The 19,185-nt window shown below is 49.2% G+C and overlaps 1 protein-coding gene across 3 annotated transcripts in view; it reads right to left on the reverse strand.

Moving 5' to 3' along the window:
• The window catches only part of LOC120809385 (protein O-mannosyl-transferase TMTC2), a 72,720-nt gene that overhangs the window by 23,518 nt on the left and 30,017 nt on the right, over positions 1–19,185 (reverse strand). For all 3 annotated transcript variants that reach the window (XM_040163140.2, XM_040163139.2, XM_078082016.1), the window contains exon 2: positions 17,964–18,540. In XM_040163140.2, the coding sequence (XP_040019074.2) occupies positions 17,964–18,540 (577 nt within the window). The remainder of the gene's footprint in view (positions 1–17,963; positions 18,541–19,185) is intronic.

Raw genomic sequence — 19,185 nt, forward strand, 5'->3', positions numbered from 1 at the left:
TGACATTAAAGAATGCAGAAACTATGTTCCTGCTTATTGTGGGAATAACTACAGAGGCCTGCTTGGACTAACGTAACACATCCATAAGCCTGCATGTCACAGACCCTTTTATAGTCAAGAGAAGAGTTTGGCATTCGCTCCCATTCCAGCCGAGAGTTGGAATAAGAACATTACCATTCTCATAAAAGCAAGATATGTGAACAAATATAGTGGCTGATTTGCTTGATATCACAAAAATAATTAGGATAAGAAAACTCGCTGTGGAGTCACACCTCTCGATTTGATATATACGGTCTGAAATAATACTCTAAGAGTATCAGTGGCATGTATAACTATCGCCATGGCCTTCAGATATAAACCGGCACAAAGTGCAGCAGACACTGAAAATCCGTCATGCGAACTCCACACGAACCCTCGGTACGGACGGACGGACGCACATTATCCACTTCAAATCTCAAACACCGGGTTTCAATGTACACTTTGAGTCAATCCCTAAAATCACTTGAGTGGTGAAAACGAAGGTCCTCGTTGGAAGATTTTTTTTTATTTTTTATCTCAGAGCATAAATTCTTCAGAGAAATGGAGCAGGTTAAAGAGGTCTGTGAGGCCCAGGGACTTGGACTTGCTGAGCAGGGTTAATACATCTCAATGACTGCTTCAGGGAGATCCGGCTTGGATTTATGAGGCTCTACTATAAGCTTTCAAGTCACCCTCTCTGGCCAAAGCTCCTGCTCACAAGAACCCCCCCCAAAGTTATCTTAGAGCACCCTCGGGGAGAGACTGTAATAAAAGCTCCTTCTATTTTTAGAGCGAACAGGTCATCACAAAATTGTCCGGTTTGTGAAACCTTTGATTCTGCAAAGCAGCTTCGTACAATGCCCCTTTTTATTTTTAGTGTACACACCTCTGAAAGTGCTGAGGAGAACCTGGCACGGGTCCCATACACGTGCTCACACCTGCCCCCCCCTCTCTGAGAGCGAAAAGATACGTCATCCGTGAGTCTCCGCAGACACAGCGCACGCTCGGACACTCGCCGCCGTAACCACCTCCACATGTCGACGCCGGGGGGGGGGCTGCGCTGCGGGTTTCATTCCACGTTCTCGTGCAGCAGATTGAGATCTCCCCCAAGTGTACGGGCGGTATTGAGTGCTTTGATTGCACCTCAGTGCACATGTGTGACCTCACTGCTCTGAAATCCTAATGACAATAAATGTGAAAGCAAAGACGTGCACAGGAGGCGCTCTGGAGATGATCTGGAGATGATCTGGAGGACACGTCACCGTTGGGACAACAATGAACCTCTGGTCTGTCAGCTCTTGAGTGAACAAACATGTGCATCCTCGTCTAATATGCACGCGGCTAAAAATTGGACCATTCAAAAGTTGAATTAGCAGCCGGCGTCTCCCTGGTTACTGCAGCTCTCTTGTGAAGGGACGACCAAGGGATTCCAGCTCGGTGTGTTTTGTCTATAATCCAGTTTAGTTTGGAATAAGCGGTTATAGCGAAACCCTGTAGGAGGCTTGAGGTGGGTGTTTTTTGTTTTTCCTTCCCCTTTGTGTTTCAGGCGCAATCAGTTAAGAATTAAAACAATTTTAGCTTTTATAGGCCGAGCATGTGAATAAAATGTCCTTGGAGATGAAATGCAAAACAGGCCAATTACGGAATCCCTATTTGTGCCTGAACCCCCCACCAGAATTTGATTAGGTTGAATTAACTGAAAAAAAAAACCCTTTGTCTTTCTTCTTCTTTTTCCTAACATCCGCTGGTTTGATGTGAAAGAATGTTTGTAGAGAGAAATTCAATTAATTAGTTTGGAGAAAGTGCTCCATTCTGTGGCTGCACAGAGACCTTTTTGCATAATTGGCATTTAAAGGAACAATCCGTCAGACGACACATCTAACGAGCCCGTCAAAGTGAAGCGCCGTGACTGCCCCCCCCCCCCCCCCCCTCCCCCTCCCCCCAACGAGAGAAGCGCCGGCGTCTGACCTGTTCCCCGCTCTTCATCATCATTACTGAGAGCAATTGTCGGAGGAGGGCTTTTCATCAAGATCGGCCTGCACATTGATGACCTTGTAATGGAAGTGAAAATGAGCACCGGGTACCAATCCAGAGGAAATAACCACCTTCAAAAGCTTTCTCGCTCGCACGTAAATAAAGCTGAAGTTTGGCAAGAACCCCCCCGTCCCATTAAATATTCAGCATGAATCGCTCCACGGGTTTTGATGGATGGACGGACGCACGCCGCAGGTCCTCGTTCCCTGACCGCTGCAACGACGAATCAATGAACCACGATCTCCTCCCCTTATCAGCTGCAGCTGTCATTATGCCCCCCCCCCATACGAGACAGTAAAGAAGCCTCGGTTGTAAAATCCTGATGGTTAGTAGGCGAGACAAGATAAGGACTTGAGTATTGCACTTCCTAAGAACGTGTTACGGATTACCAACAGCTGGCTCGTGTTTACAAAATGTGATTAAAGTGACGCCGGACAATTTGCTCCCACACACACAGAACTGGATTTGGCCCATTTCACAGACGCTTCTGTGACAATGAGATAAATACATTGGGTAGCATTTTCTGGCTAAATATACAGAATGGGGAAAAATACACTTTCAAGTGAAATTACTGTAAAATGAGAATGAAACCAAAGCCAGGCGCCTGATTTAGCATGAAGATGTCAGCCCGTGAGGAAGATAGGAAGCAGGCGCAGGGTTCTCAGGTAGGAAAGGAGATCTTTATTTATGCAGCGAAGGTCCTCCAGACAGAGTCTAAAGCGGGCTATGAAATTATCCTAGGTCACACTTCTTCCGATAAAATAATCCAGGAAGAAGTGTGGCTATAAAACTATCAAAAAACAAAATCACTCCGCTCTAGGAGGAAAACAAAAAGGCTTTTAAATTTATCAAAGTAACCAACGCACTCTATTGACGGAGGCAACGTCTCAAAACAAAATCACTCCTTATAGGAGGAAAAACAAAGAACTATGAAAGATTAATGTTGCATCTAACCTAGGAATACAAAACTTAAGCAAAACCAAAAACAACCTGCGTGGAGGTGAAGGCACTGGGCCGATCGAAGATCCTGAATAACAACAAAAAGGAACCTGTGACGTGGCAGAACGAGGTAGAACACATGGGTAATGACGAACACACTGGCACAGGACAAAGGGAGACGCAGACTATTAATACACATGGAGGGGAATGGGGAACAGGTGGACACAATCAGGAATCAGGGAAGACAATCAGACTGGTGACACATGAGGAAGGGTAAGTGACCTGAAACGAGAGGAGTTATTATTTCAAAATAAAACCGTAAATGACAAGACAAAATGCCCCACAGAGTAAAACAACAGACAATTTCACCGCGGTGTGACAGAACCCCCCCCTCTAGGACCGACACCTGACGGTCCAGGTAGCTCAGGGTGGTCTCTGTAAAAGTCCTGAATAAGTGAAGGGTCATCTATGTGGCGCCGCGGGACCCACTGTCTGTGCTCAGGACCGTATCCCTCCCAGTCCACTAAATACTGTTTACCCCTGCCTCTATTGCGTACGGCCAATAGTCTCTTGACTTTATAGAGTAAGCCTCCGTCGGCTGCTTCCAGTGGCGGCGGGGGCTCAGCGATAGGAACCATGGGGCTTTCCTTGGTGGGTTTGACCTGACTGACGTGGAATGTGGGGTACGCCCGAATTGACCTGGGCAAACGGAGACGGACGGCAGCGGGGCCAATTACTTTGGAAATGGGGAAGGGCCCAACGAACCGCGGTGCTAGTTTTTTGGAAGGGACTTTGAGGTGCAGATCCTTGGCTGATAACCAAACCCGTTGTCCCGGTTTGTATTCTGGTGCGGGACGGCGTCTTCGGTCGGCTGCCTTCTTTACTCTGTCCCCCTGTCTGATGAGCACTTGACGGGCGGCGGCCCAGATGCGATGACAGCGACGAACCAGGGCATGGGCGGAGGGAACTACAACTTCCTGCTCAGAGTAAAAAAATACAGGAGCCTCGTAACCGTATACACACTTGAAGGGTGAGAGACCTGTGGCAGAGGTGGGCAGCGTGTTGTGGGCATATTCCGCCCAGGCCAGATAGGAGCTCCACGCCGTCGGTCTTTGTGACACCAGGCATCGGAGGCTTGTCTCCAGCTGTTGGTTGAGACGTTCGGTCTGGCCGTTGGCCTCCGGGTGGTAACCTGAAGTCAGGCTGGCTGTGGCACCGATGAGCTGACAGAACTCCCTCCAGAACCGTGAGATGAACTGGGGCCCCCGGTCTGACACGATGTCCTTGGGAAATCCGTGAATTCTAAAGATGTGTTGCATCATGATTTGGGCAGTCTCTTTAGCTGAAGGTAGCTTAGGCAAGGCAATGTAATGTGTCATCTTGGAAAAGCGATCCACCACGGTTAAAATCGTGGTGTTACCTTTTGAAGCCGGGAGCCCCGTGATGAAGTCCATCGAAATGTTCGACCACGGCCTGGATGGGATGGGTAGGGGTTGCAGCAGTCCCATGCGTGCCCCGGTGGCCGTTTTGTTCCGAGCACAGACCGGACATGCGTCGACGTATTCCCGGACCCCTGATTCCATGGATGGCCACCAGAACCGCTGAGATATGGCGAACATTGTTCTCCGGACTCCTGGATGACAGGTGAGCAGCGAGGTGTGGGCCCACCGAATCACGTTTGGGCGCAATTCCACTGGAACAAACAAACAATGCTCTGGGCACCCACGAGGTGGAGGCGCCCCCCCATTCGCACGCTTCACCTCTTGTTCTATCGGCCAGGAAACTGTTCCAACCACACAGTTCTGTGGAAGGATGGGTTCTGGTTCTTTGGCCACTGGTTCCGGGTCGTAGATGCGTGACAGGGCATCTGGTTTAACATTCCGGGACCCCGGCCTGTAAGACAAGGTGAAGCAAAAGCGGTTGAAAAACAATGCCCACCTGGCCTGGCGTGAATTTAGTCTCTTCGCTTGTTTGATGTACTCGAGGTTCCTATGGTCTGTCCACACGATAAACGGATGTTGTGCCCCCTCCAGCCAATGTCTCCACTCCTCCAAGGCCACCTTGACCGCTAGCAGCTCCCGGTTGCCCACGTCATAATTCCGCTGTGCAGAGTTTAGTCGCCGGGACAAGAAGGCGCAGGGGTGCATCTTGCCATCGGCCGCTGACCGTTGCGATAAGACGGCCCCGATCCCCTCATTGGAAGCGTCAACCTCTACCACGAACTGGCGCTGTGGGTCTGGCAGAGTAAGGATGGGCGCCGAGGTGAAGCGACACTTGAGGTTCTGAAACGCCTCCTCTGCATCTGGGGACCAGTTGAACCGCACCTGGGGGGATGTCAGGGCGTGAAGGGGACCAGCTATCGCGCTGAAGCCTCTGATAAACCGCCTGTAAAAGTTAGCAAACCCCAGGAATTGCTGAACCTTCTTGCGGCTATCGGGCGTAGGCCACTCAGCCACCGCGCTTACTTTAGCCGGATCCATCTGGACTCTTCCAGGGGCTACAATAAAACCCAGGAAGGAGATGGTGTCGGCATGAAACTCACTCTTCTCTGCTTTCACATACAGGTGATTGCAGAGAAGACGTTCAAGGACTTGGTGTACATGGCGTTTGTGTGTGTCTAGATCTGGTGAGTAGATTAAAATGTCGTCGAGGTAAACATAAACAAAGTGGTCAAGAAAATCTCTGAGGACATCGTTAATCATGGCTTGGAATACGGCAGGAGCATTGGTGAGGCCGAAAGGCATGACTAAGTATTCGTAATGACCGCTCGGTGTATTGAACCCAGTCTTCCACTCGTCTCCCTCTCTTATTCGGACCAGATGGTACGCGTTGCGCAAGTCCAGTTTTGTGAAGACTGTGGCCTGCTGGAGCTGATCAAAAACAGAGGTCATCAAGGGAAGTGGGTAGCGATTCTTAATTGTGATGTTGTTAAGTGGACTATAGTCTATACATGGTCTCAAAGACCCATCCTTTTTTTTAACAAAAAAGAACCCGGCACCCGCAGGTGACGATGACGGCCGGATGAGCCCCGATTTCAGAGATGCATCAATGTACTCAGTCATCGCCTGACGTTCGGGTCCCGACACAGAATACAAGCGACCCTTAGGAATGGTGGAGCCGGGGATGAGCTCGATGGCGCAGTCATACGGTCGATGTGGAGGGAGAGACGTGGCCTTTGTTTTATTAAAGACCTCCTTGAGATGATGGTAGCAGGGGGGAACGGAGGTCAGATCTGGGTACTGGGGCTCTGTGACGGGGTGAGCAGAAACAGTGTTTATTAAAGTGGTGATGGGTCGGTGAGGCTTCTCCCGCAAACAATTCCCTTCACAGTCTTTTCCCCATCCCATGATCTTGCCCGTAGGCCAGTCTAAGTGGGGGTTGTGGCGAACAAGCCATGGGAATCCCAGTACTAGGGTACTTGTCGGTGAGTGAAACAAAAAAAAATTCATCAGTTCTGTGTGATTGTCTATGGAAAGTACAGCAGGCTCAGTGACATGTGTGATGGTGAATAATGCTTCCCCACTTAAAGCACTAGCCCTGATGGGACGTGCGAGAGTCTTTGTCTTTAACCCCAGTCTGTTTGCTAGTCCCCAGTCCATTAAGCTCTCGTCAGCCCCTGAGTCAATTAAAACATCCAACGTCACGACTGTGGTGTTGTGTTGTACCTTAATGGAGGTCAAAACCCGTGTCGATGAGCCTGGAGCCGTGGGTCGGTTGCCTAACCACGGCGTCTTGGCCGTACATGCGGCTACCAGGTGACCGAGCTCCCCGCAGTAGAAACACCGACCTTCCCTCAATCGGCGCTGCCGTTCTTCCGGGGTGAGCCGAGCACCACCCAGCTGCATAGGTTCGTCTCCGCCAACCGGGGAAGAAGACCGGCGCTGATCTGGTGGCGCCCGGCCGGGAGCCCACCCGGAGGGGGCGGGGTAGTGCTGTGAGCGATGTGGAGCGTCCAGGCGTTGTCCCTGGAGAGCCCTAAATTCCAGGAGCCGATTATCCGTTCGGATAGCGAGGGCGATGAGGGAGTCCAGGTCTGGAGGAAGGTCCAGAGGCAGCAATCGCTCTTGGATGGGCGCAGCCAATCCTTTAAGAAAGACGTCATAAAGCGCTGTGGTATTCCAGCCGCTCTGCACCGCCAAAGTCCTGAAGCGAATGGCGTAGTCACAGACGGATTCTCTTGTCTGCTTCAGCCCACTGAGCTCTCTTGCCCGTTCTCGCTCTGTTGTGACCGGATCAAAAGTTTTTCGGAGCCCTTCTTTAAAATCCTGAATGGAGTCGCAGATTGAGGATCCGCTTTCCCATTCTACGACGGCCCACGCCTTCGCCCTTCCCGACAGGTGGGAGATTACGTAAGCCACCTTGGCTCGATCTGTGGGGAAGTGTTGAGGCGAGAGTTCAAAATGCATGTCGCAGTCTATGAGAAATGCTTTACATTGTCCATGGTCTCCCGTATATCGCTCGGGAGGTGCCAGCCGAACCCCAGTTCCTGCGTAGGGGAAGGTGGGAGGGGGCGAAGGTTCAGGTGCAGGAGGTGCCGGGTCCCTCCTCTCAGAACCTCTGAGAAGCTGCTGAAGCTGACCCGCGAGACCCCCTATCTGGTCAAAAACAGCAGCCTTGAAGTCCTCCTGACTACGGGCCAGGCCTCTGAGTCCCTGGCTCAGTGAAGTCATCTGCTCTTCCTGCTGGAAGAGACGCTCCCCCTGAGAGGCTAGGGCCTGCGCGAGAAGGTCCTCCCCTGCTGCTTCCATACTGGCCAGTGTGTACTGTCAGCCCGTGAGGAAGATAGGAAGCAGGCGCAGGGTTCTCAGGTAGGAAAGGAGATCTTTATTTATGCAGCGAAGGTCCTCCAGACAGAGTCTAAAGCGGGCTATGAAATTATCCTAGGTCACACTTCTTCCGATAAAATAATCCAGGAAGAAGTGTGGCTATAAAACTATCAAAAAACAAAATCACTCCGCTCTAGGAGGAAAACAAAAAGGCTTTTAAATTTATCAAAGTAACCAACGCACTCTATTGACGGAGGCAACGTCTCAAAACAAAATCACTCCTTATAGGAGGAAAAACAAAGAACTATGAAAGATTAATGTTGCATCTAACCTAGGAATACAAAACTTAAGCAAAACCAAAAACAACCTGCGTGGAGGTGAAGGCACTGGGCCGATCGAAGATCCTGAATAACAACAAAAAGGAACCTGTGACGTGGCAGAACGAGGTAGAACACATGGGTAATGACGAACACACTGGCACAGGACAAAGGGAGACGCAGACTATTAATACACATGGAGGGGAATGGGGAACAGGTGGACACAATCAGGAATCAGGGAAGACAATCAGACTGGTGACACATGAGGAAGGGTAAGTGACCTGAAACGAGAGGAGTTATTATTTCAAAATAAAACCGTAAATGACAAGACAAAATGCCCCACAGAGTAAAACAACAGACAATTTCACCGCGGTGTGACAGAAGAAAAGGAAATACCGGAAAGGAAAATCTGCCTAGCAATAATTCTAACAACTCAACATGATATATATCTTATTTGCTTGATCATGTTTCATGGAATTATTTCTCTGCTCGACAAGTGAAAGTCTAGCCAGCAAAAAAAAACCAAAGTCTGTTTTATGAACTATTATGTTTTCTAGCAAATCAGACCTTGAGTCATCTCAAGGCAGATGCAAATAATCCACATTCCTCCTGCAGATAAGATAAGCTACACGGTTGCTGTCATCACTTCAAGCGAGATAATCCTCTGCACACGACGCATTGTTTACTTAAAAAGGAAAACAGACAACTGCTGGGACGCCCGCCGTCCCACATGGTGCGAAAAGGCCATGAAGTCAAACCCCACAGTGGAGCTCCGTGATCAACGCTTTTAACCCGCGTGAAGCCATCTGAGAGCTGCGACGGCAGGTAGCACGACGACGGGGGGGGGAAGGGGAGTGCATCGAGAAAAGGCCGGTGATAAGTATGAATCCAACCGGAGATGAGAAACAGACTTTTATTGACTGTGAAACATTAAAGATAAGAGCGGTTTCCAGTAGCGAGAGAGAGATACAGTATGTGTGTGTGTGTGTGTGTGTGTGAGTGTGAGAGAGCACAAGAAGGACAAAACACATCGTTTTGCGGTGCTGGATGAACGCCGTTGACAGGTTCAGTTTCCGTGCTGAACGTGAGGAAAGAAGGAACATTTTCCCTTTCAAGTGTTGCTGAACCATTTCCAAAGACCTACTGTGAAATATTCAAACGTCCGTGGAAAAAGCCAACGAATTGTTACGAGAACATTTACCGACCGTGATCATTGAACCAACGCGGGGTCCGCTTCCTTTTTCAAACCTTTACTCGACATTCCAGCTCGTCTCAAGCCGACTCACTTTAATACGCAGTCATTTAAGACGTCCCGATCGCGCTGCAGAAGGTCTCGTTTTCATGCTGAAGCCAGATGATCCGTGCTTCGGGGTCAGAGACGCCCCCCCCCCCCCCCCCCTAATCAGAGTACATTTATTTTGTCATCAGTGGCAATCAGGCATCTATGGATTTATAATAGCATAGGAAAAACAAATTCTCATTCTGTCGACCACGGGGAGGGCAGGGTGCAATTTGAGCCGCTGGTGGAGTTTACATGGAGAAGTGTGTTCTAGGTAGGCGGGAAGAAGATGAAGGGGAACCAGAGGCAGCCGGGACATAAACAGCTAATCAATGGAAACTCGTCCACTTTGCCAAGTTCTCAGCGGCTGCCGAGACACCGAGTTGATGCGACGTACGGAAAAGCAACACAACTTCCCCGTGTACTTTCGGAGGGTGACAACAGTTCGAGGCCGTCTTGAAGTTTATTTAAAAAGCACCAAAAACCTGTTAAAAAAAATCCCATTTGTCATTTAGCTTCATGAGCAGAGAAGTCTTAATGATAAAAGGACTCTAATAACACCTGAACAACACATTTCTTAGACCCTCGTATTCATTTCAACTGTTCAGCTGTGACAAGATGCGGATTGGGGCTCTGCAGAAGGATGTGAAATGTGGGCTGGAGGGATGTGCCCTCTCCGCCGCGCTGGGAAAATGGAGCATTTCGCCACTTGTTTCCAAACGAGATTAGTCCCGTCCACGCGTTGGATTTCGCAGTCATTACTGTGCGTTTGGGAGGAGATCAGCGGCATTGCACTGCAGGGTTTTAGGGTTGGCAGTAAGCTCGATGAACCCAGATCTGGAGTCTAAGGCTCAGCGGATGAAACAGAAGTGCGGAGAAAAATTGCATATTTTTTCCTCTGAACCGCTTTTTGAAAACAGCGTTCAGGTGTGTGACGTTACGTTAGCTTTATTGCTGTTTATCAAGCATAAAGCAGACGGGTCCCAGATTCATCATCAAATCTTTTACCATTGCAACCTTGACATTTCTTTCATGGGTGATTAAAAAAACAGTGCGTCTCTGTAGGAAACAAGAATGTAGCTACAAGGCTATGAAGCCGCTGTAATTGACATGGTTATACAAAAACAATGAAAATAATGTGGGAGGCTTCATTTGCAATGACGATCACATTCTGTCTTCCCGATTTCATAAAGCTTTATACTGAGTCATGGATTCGTTTTTTTTCGCCGAACAACACCTGAATTCAACGCTAAACTTTCTCATTGTGTTCGCCGGCTGTTTTCAGGGAAAAAGGCTCCAGAATCCCACCGAGGACTTCCTGTTCAGACAGAAATAAAGAGCACACTCACAAGGCGCCATTCTTTAAACCCAATTTAATGTTTAAAGTCTAAGACTATCCACCAGGTAAAGTCAACTAAGCCCAAAGAGCCCCGCTTAAAATGTAAAGGGTGGAGCCATGGATCAAGCCCATGGAATTTGGAGTTTTCAGCATAAATCGATGAATCCAAAATGGTGAGTGAGAAATATAAAGAGCCCCCCCTGATAGAGAATGATAGATATGGGGGCAAAAAATGAAAAGGAGCCTCAGCGATCCAGCAGAAAGCGGAGATGCCTTTAATGTTGTTGCAGAATGCTGGCAGACATCCGTCCGTGGCTTGAACTCACACTAGGGAATGAAAACTCAATCCCACACCGGCATGCCCAGAGATTACCAGCGAATGTGGGGATCGGGAGGAGAATCTCCCGCATGCGCTGGTGCAGAAATCCAGAGACCCGTATGTCTCTTTTTATGTGCGACACTCAGATTTCAAAGCCAGAAAATTCATTCATCACTAGAAACTGTCCATCCGGCGAATATCATTCATATTACCGGTCTTGATGACAACGTATCGTTCAGGTTAATATGTCATTGCTTAACCTTGAGCCCACATAACGGCGGGAATAATCAACGCGAGTCCTTCGGCACTCCCAAACTTGTCTCTTTCAGATCCTGTTGCCGAGGAGGATTCTTTCCACAGTTTGGCATCTGTGTTTACAACCGGCTGATGGTCCCGTGCGGCTCCGCTTCACCGCCGCGATCATCGCTCCAACGTGTCGCGGGGGAGAATTTAGACCCGGGCGTCTATTTGGTCCAGGCGGTCGACTGAATGTTTGAAGACAAAAACTGCAACTCGGCAGCTAAACAAGGAGGCATTTGAAAACAATTAGCAGAAAGTACCGCTGGAGCGCAGATGAGGGGGAAACTAGCTGCAGCGCACATTTGTTCTCTCACGGCTCGCGTGTTCTAAGGGTTGAAGAGTTGGAAGAAGAAGAAAAAAAAAAGTATATTCTGTGTATATTGTTCTTCATTATAACACGATGCCTGGATATAGTGGATAAAATGGCACAACGCGAACTTCCAATAATTCCTTCGACAACATGCTGAAATGGTCGTCTTTATATCATTGTTTTTCTTGAGAGATCTTCCTTGTTAATGCATATTGAGCACAGATGGGCATTGTGACCAATAGCAAAACCAACACTGATTAATATTACTGGCTTACAATAACTGCAAGCGACACAGCTCAACAACAAATACACTGCAAAGAATTCATTTTGCAACAAATAAATCCGTAGAAAATGAATTATTGGAGCAACCACAGACTTCCCGCATGCCGAGAGAAGAACTCCTGTGACGAATCAATACGCCTGTTTAATAAACCATCAAAGCGACACGCTTAAATCTTTCATCCAATCCCTTTTCTAACCTAAAATAGAGCATTCGGTGACTCAGAGGCCGTCTGACGTCTACAGCAGACTGTCCTCCTCGCCACCATCCATCAAAGGACCCTCCCTTCAACGCACGGACCGTCCTCCTCCTACGCTCTCGCCCTCTGAGCTGGAAGCGCCCGCGGTGATGACAGGAAGTGTGTGCTGGAAAATGCAGCAATCCTTTGTGGGAGCACGCACAAGAGGGGGGGGGGGGGGGATTTCTGCTGGGACTGAACTTATTAAGGCGATAGAGCGGAGCGCTGTGCCTCTGTGAGTACAGGACGCGATGAGATGAGATGATGAGAGTTGGACGTCTTCCCTTTGTTTGTTGAAATGGGCGGCTTGCCTGTTCCTCAAGTGGATGATGTCATTTCTCTTATCAATCAGGAGGCTTTTGCCGGCATTTTGTCCGGTTATGTTTGCTTTTGAACAAGATCCCCCAAAAAAGGAAAGTACTAAAAATACAAACAACGAGCATGAGAGAGATCACATGACGACCTGTCATAAGCCTTTGGGCTTTATTTACAAACCACGACACAGCGTGTGATCTGTAAAATTGGACATTTTATTTCAAATGAAGTACTAAGGAATAAAACCACAAGGAAGAAAGACAAGAAAATGACAAATGTATTCAAGAATGACACAACATTCCATTATGTGGAAGTCTGATTGATTTCTGACTGATTTTTGTTTGCAAATCTTGATAAGCATCTAGGCGAGATTGGAATGAGAATGTCTCCGCTTGTAAAATGAGGGGATTTCCTTCACCGTGATTCTTGGCATCGATTATCCCCTCGTGGAAGTTAAATGATTCAGGGAAAAGCAGCAAATCTATACGCGTCTCCATTAAGTCATCCCTGATGCTGCGGGACAGCGGCGCCGTGAGACGCTCCCTTTCTGGACTGACGTCTTACGTGTGGGTTCACAAACACCAACACGGCTGTACAATCACGCGGAGAAGCTAAGAAGGGACGGCATGCTGAACGTACTCAGGCCACATTGCTTTTTCAATACCTGCGAGAGGCTTTTTTTTTTTTTTTCCAGCAGTCCGGGGGTCACTGTCGCTGGCACCTTGGCTGTCAGGTTCACTCATGCGTGATGAACGGCTGGCTGAAGCACACGCAGCTCCAGTCACTTTCCATCACCGTGGCTGCACTCGCCTCATCTTACCCCCCCCCCCCCCCCCCCTCCCGAGGAACCCGCTCAATCTGTGTTTGCAACGTCTTCCCCAAAATGCACGGCTTTTGTACGTGAAAAATCCAAGTACAAGTTTAGAATCTAAGTTGCGGACGTTTGGTGCACATCGAGGAAAATATTCAACAACTCGACAATGCAAAAATGGCGCGCAGAGATGAGCCGAACGGTCTCCTCGGGTTTATTTTCATGCAGTTTCCACTCCAAGCGCTCAGCCGGCTAAGTAACCTTTGGGTTTTTTTTCTATGAACGTGTCGTTCCATTATGCATGCCGCCCACCGCTCGTTTCCATGTCCAGACCAGGAGAGGTGGTGTGTATCCCCAATGCGAGAGGCAGGTGGGCCGAGCTCAGCCCACCAGGCCCGATCCATCACACGGTGACGGGAGGCATTAGAGCACGGAGGAGCATCTGTGGAGCCCCGGGTGAGAATGTACCGGCTGGGCTGTGTTTTCTTTTACCTCATCCAACACACAGCAAAGGGTGGGTGAGGGTGTCGTGTTTTGTGTGTGTGTGTGTGTGTGTGTGTGTGTGTGTGTAGGCTCCGTATCTCAACCTACACACACACACACACACACACACACCTTGGAGTGTAACCTGGCATCGGCACACGTGCATCTCACCTCTCACAACTGCCCTCCCTGAGTTCAGACCTCTCCGACCTCACCAGCTCCACGACACCTGAGCTCTCTCAACCTCCACACACACACACACACACACACACACACACACACACACACACAGCAGCAGCAGCAGTGACCTTGGACTAATAGCCAAAGTGTGAACAGAAAATGGGAGGTGTGAAAAGATAAACTGTGTAAGCTTGACATTCGCCAGAGGCCAGTTGGGTCCCGTCCCAGATTTGGAAAAATCATTTTCCCAGCGGCAGCTTCACCGGACGTGAACAAAGAGCGACCGTCGAAGGAACACCTCGAGTTTCTCTGAAGGAACGTCGGGGCCTTTGTGGAGTCAGGGAGGTACTGATGGACACAGTGCCTCGACATTACATCACCACCATTCTGCCTTTGGATCCACTTCACACTTTCAAAGCATCGGATTTCTGCATTGTGTTTTCCAAGGCGGGCGACTCGTCGTGGGCCTGTAAGGGGTGTCGGCTCCGTTGGGAGTCTGTGCTATACGGAACCTTTTATTTCTCTGCAGAACATTTTCCAGGGAGGGCTATGCAATTGATTTCAACAAACATCCCAGTGTGATTTAATGCAAAACTATTGAGCTGTCGAAATTGCATTGCTACTTTGCAGTTAAATATTTAACACGAAATAACACTTTGAAAATCTTCTTTTTGCACACAAGTCAAAAGTCTGGACACATTTTCTCATTAAATTCAATGAGGAAGTGGGTTCAAACTTTCTTTGGTTTGACAGATATTTTTTTCACTCAATAATAATAATAATTAATGCCCGTGACTAAATAAAGCCGCACATTAAAATAGAACAAGTCTGTGCCTTAATATATGACCAAATCGTGTTACGGTCAAATATACCGTCTTCAAATTGTCCAAACGTTTAATTTAATGGGAAACAGAGTAAGAACGCCCCTTTCCTCAGGACAGACAATTTGTTGCAGCGTGCCACGTAATAAACCATGTGAGATCTTATTAACAAGCATTCCTTCCTATAATAAATTAGGAGCTGTAATTGTGTTTCACCATCTCTAATTGAAAATGAGCCTATTACAGTGTAGGAAATGGTCTTGTAAAAAGCACGTTTTTTCCACATTAATCTTAGTAACACCATCACCAACTATGTTACATTTGCATGCTGTAAAGCCGTTGCGTGGCAGTAGCTCTTTGCATGGACAGAACTTCTTTGAATCAGGCACAAAGACAACTTTAGGATAAAACCGCTGTAAAAGGTCAGCGTGAATAAACTATTGAATCATACGATCTTTCCACACTTGAAGACACCACATGTCTCTGGAATAAGTAACTTCAGGACTTACGCTGTCAGTGGTTATCAGGCCTCTATGTGCTGGACAATAAACGTACACACTAATGACCGGAGGAAGAGCGATGACTGTTGAAAAGTATGTAGGAGGGTTACGGGTCAGAAGAAGCTCAAATCTAATGCAAGCTAACGCAGGCAGATTTCGTAAGAACAAGGCGGTTTTTGTGTGTGTATATATATATATTCATCAAAACATAATCTAAATGTGCAGTGACATGCATTTATCTAGAAGGCACTGTGTTTTTCAATTTGAGCATGCAAAGGCTGCACCAGATCTCTTAATAAAAGCCTTTCCCCACAGTTTTTGAATCCAGAGTCACCCGCAAACCCAACGTGTGCGTATTCTATTTCTACTGCACTATTGTTTCCCTCTCTGTGCAGAAACAAGAGCAGCAGCAGTCCTCAACTCTCATCTGCTGTTACGCAGAATGCACTCTATACTCTAGCAGCAGAAAGTTGACACAAATTGGTCTAATCCCTTTTTAGAACGTTTTATTATCTGGGGACTTTTACATTTGACGCAAGAATGGGATCCACGTCATCTCTGAAGATGGCATCACACCAACGGAAGCCTGCGAAAGTCACTTGATCGTACCCGGGCATTACCCCGCCCCCTCTGATTTGCATGCAGAGAGCTTACATTTAAAAGGTCTCGATGAAATGATTAAATTAATTGCCGGGAACCTCCCAGTCTCGCCGGCGTACAACGTTTCAAACCGCACACAGAAGCCGTCGCGGCAACAGCGAGAGATTTCCAGCAGATATAAAAGTCTAATGTAATTGACTGTGCGCCACGATCAGATAAGCAGGCCCATTTCACTGTTTCCAGCGTTTTAATGTGAAAAGGCTGACGTAGCCCGCTGTGGCCCGTCACTCACGGCAACAAGCCGGACTCATTAAGTCCCGCTGCAGAATGGCGCTTTATGTCCTCAAACAAAGAAAAATGTTCCGCTTTTCCTATTCTCAAATGACCACAGTTTGGTTGACCAGACCACGTGTTCGGCACCCGATGGATCGCGAACGTCCCCGGGGAGGAAACCACTTCACTTCAGCGCGATCGTTATCAGCACAACTAATGCTCACACGGGCGGTCGAAAGCCCAACGTGCCCTGAAGGGAAAAACTCCCTTTTCTTATCATAAGTCAATGTGACGCCCCCCCCCCCCCCCCCCCCCCCCCCTCCACGGGCCTAGACAAAGGGAGAACAATATGCACGCTGTCGCAGAGGCCTGTTTGCCCTGCAGGACGATAACGTATCAGGCCTCACCGCTTCATACACACGGATCTACGATCAGCATTGCGTCGCAGGCCCGACAAAAAAACAACATTTCTTTTTTAAAAGTAAGCGTGGTTGACGCGATGATGACAGCCCTTGTGTTTGTGCTTCCTTTTACGTCGTCTGTGGTGCGACTAAATGACACGCTAGGACAATTGTCAGCTCGTGGGTTGCATTTAATTGTGGAGTCATTGTCTGTTTCCCAGTGAAACGAAAAAAGCTGCTCTGCCCGTCTTCTCTCGCCGGAATGAGACGCGGTTGTTTTGCAGATCGTTTGCTTAAGTGTCTCTCAAAACCCACGCAGCTCCTCATGTGTGCTCTCGATGCAGAGTACAACCATTGAGAGGTTTTCTCCTTTTTTTCCCGAGACTAATGTGTTAGTTGGAATGTGTCGTTGCGCCAGGGAAGCGGCCAATTCACTTGAAACTTGTTGAACGTGATGTCGGCTTTTTTTTTCTTCTCCCCGTCGTTCAGCTTGTGTGTGCAAATATAGATATTTGATGGTTGGAATTTGGAGTGTAGGAAATGTGCCCCGTAGAATCTATGTTCAGTCAAAATTGTTCCCAATGCAACCACATGAAATAATCTGTTCTACATGCAACTGCCAAAAACATCCCCCAAGTAACATTTGAGAGACTTTAGCTTTAATGTTGTGTCTTGTTCCGTCACTTTTTCTTTTCTTTTATTTTAACCCCTTTCCAGTTCAGTTAACCACAAAAGGCAAGAAATGAAACTAATTTGTAGGGCTTGCTCAACGCCAAAAGTGTAACAACCCCCCCCCCCCCTCTCCGCCCCCCCCCAGCCCCACCCAATACCAATTACATCAGCAGACTTTTCGTTCAAAAAGTTCACAAACTGTCAGCTATGAGGCATCCTCTCCCTCGGCCCCTTTGGCCCCCTTTTCTCTTCAGTCTAGCCGTGCCTGACAAGCCATTAGAAGGCCCGTCCGCCCGCGGCAATGGATGGACACTCCAGAGGACGCGGGGGGTCAGAGACGCCTTAAATCAACAGAGGACGGCGCAGAGGAGACGTGGGCACAGGGGCCTCACTCTTCAATTTCCACACTTACGCTGAGCGACCAAAGGGACCGACTGGATTTGCTCTTCGATTCACAGTTCCATCTCTGTGTTTCCCTCTAAGATCAGGCTCCTTTCTTACTGCCCCCCCACCTCCCCTCCTTTCCTGTCACGCAACACATCTAAAAGTGTTGTTCTTGGTTGGGTCGTGCTGCACTGGAGCCTTTCATCACCTTTTTTTGGAAACGTCTTGTTAAATTTGCTACGATGGGCCGATGAGTTGTGGATGTCACTTTGCCTGGACGGCAATACGAGAATAGGCCACTTTAGAGCTGAACACTTCAAAAGCTAAAAGAAAATAGTCACCATCATCATCAAACGCTGATTATTATCTCAGGCGTTTCTTTACCTCGTAAAGGAGCGCGACGACCTGCCGCAGCTTGAGCCTGTGGAACACGCAGACGTCGTACAGCGCCGACACGGCCAGCACGGTCACCCCCAGCTCCTTCCACAGCATGCCGCACGCAGCGCAGCCCAAGCTGCCCAGGAACCAGGCCGCCAGGCGCCGGCGCCCGGCTCGGCCGCGCAGCCGGCAGTGGCGCGCGTAGCACAGCAGGGACAGCAGGAAGAACAGGGCGGCCCCCTCGTCGGCCCGGCCCACCACGCCAGCCACCGCCTCCGTGTGGATGGGGTGGGAGGCGAAGAGCAGGCCGGCCAGCAGGCTCCACGGGCCTCCTCCCAGCAGCAGGCGGGCCAGCGAGGTGAACAGGCCCGTCACGGCGCCGTGCAGCGCCACGTTGACCAGGTGGTAACCCCAGGGCTCCAGCCCGCCCGCCGCGTGGTTGAGGCGGAAGGAGAGGGTGCACAGGGGCCGGTAGGACTTGTGGCTGCCGCTGTGCGTGAGTAAGGTGCCCCAAAAGTCATCGTAGAAGATATTTGTCCAGGGCGTCTCCGGAAGCAGGTCCTGATTGGTCTTGACCGCGCGGCTGGAACGAGAACAAAAAGAAATAAGCAGTTAGGAGACGCTTTGCTGCGGTTCCTGTCAATTCAAATTAGCGCCACGCGTACAGCAGCGCGATGCCACGTTGAGTGAAGTGCAACGTGTGAGTCGATTCCCTGAGGAGGATGTGTAGCTATTCTTCAACACTGCGTGCTCAGAAAACACACAACTGGCTGTAAAATTAAACCTTTTGCATGTGGCAGAAAAATTAGAGGGCGAGCTTCAGTGTCCGGGAGGCTTCGCCGCAGCTCGTACAGCTGTGGAATCCGCGGGGGATTAAGCGAGAGCGCCACACCCTTTGGACCCGCCTCAAAACTCGGAGGAACGCCGCGTCGGCGCAATGCAGCTTGGGAGGGAAAGTGGCGACGGTCGAAGCGGCAGCTCGGAGCTCGCGTGGAGGGCGAAGCAGCGCTGGCGCTAAATAGGCAAGCGACGCCTTTTTCTTGGCAAGAGGCGAGTTTGACCTCCGCTCCGTCAGGGATGAAACGGCGTGACCTGACCTAATGCTGCTACATCAGCCACAAGCTGGGAGTGTCAGCGGCTGAAAGGGGACGGACAAGGGGGGGTCAAGGGAAGGGTCTTTCCCTCCGGGACCCCTTCATGTTTTTCCCATCTTTTTTTGACGTTTTTT

The sequence above is a fragment of the Gasterosteus aculeatus genome, chromosome X (assembly GCF_964276395.1).
Source record: "Gasterosteus aculeatus chromosome X, fGasAcu3.hap1.1, whole genome shotgun sequence".
NCBI classification, from domain to species: Eukaryota; Metazoa; Chordata; class Actinopteri; order Perciformes; family Gasterosteidae; genus Gasterosteus; species Gasterosteus aculeatus.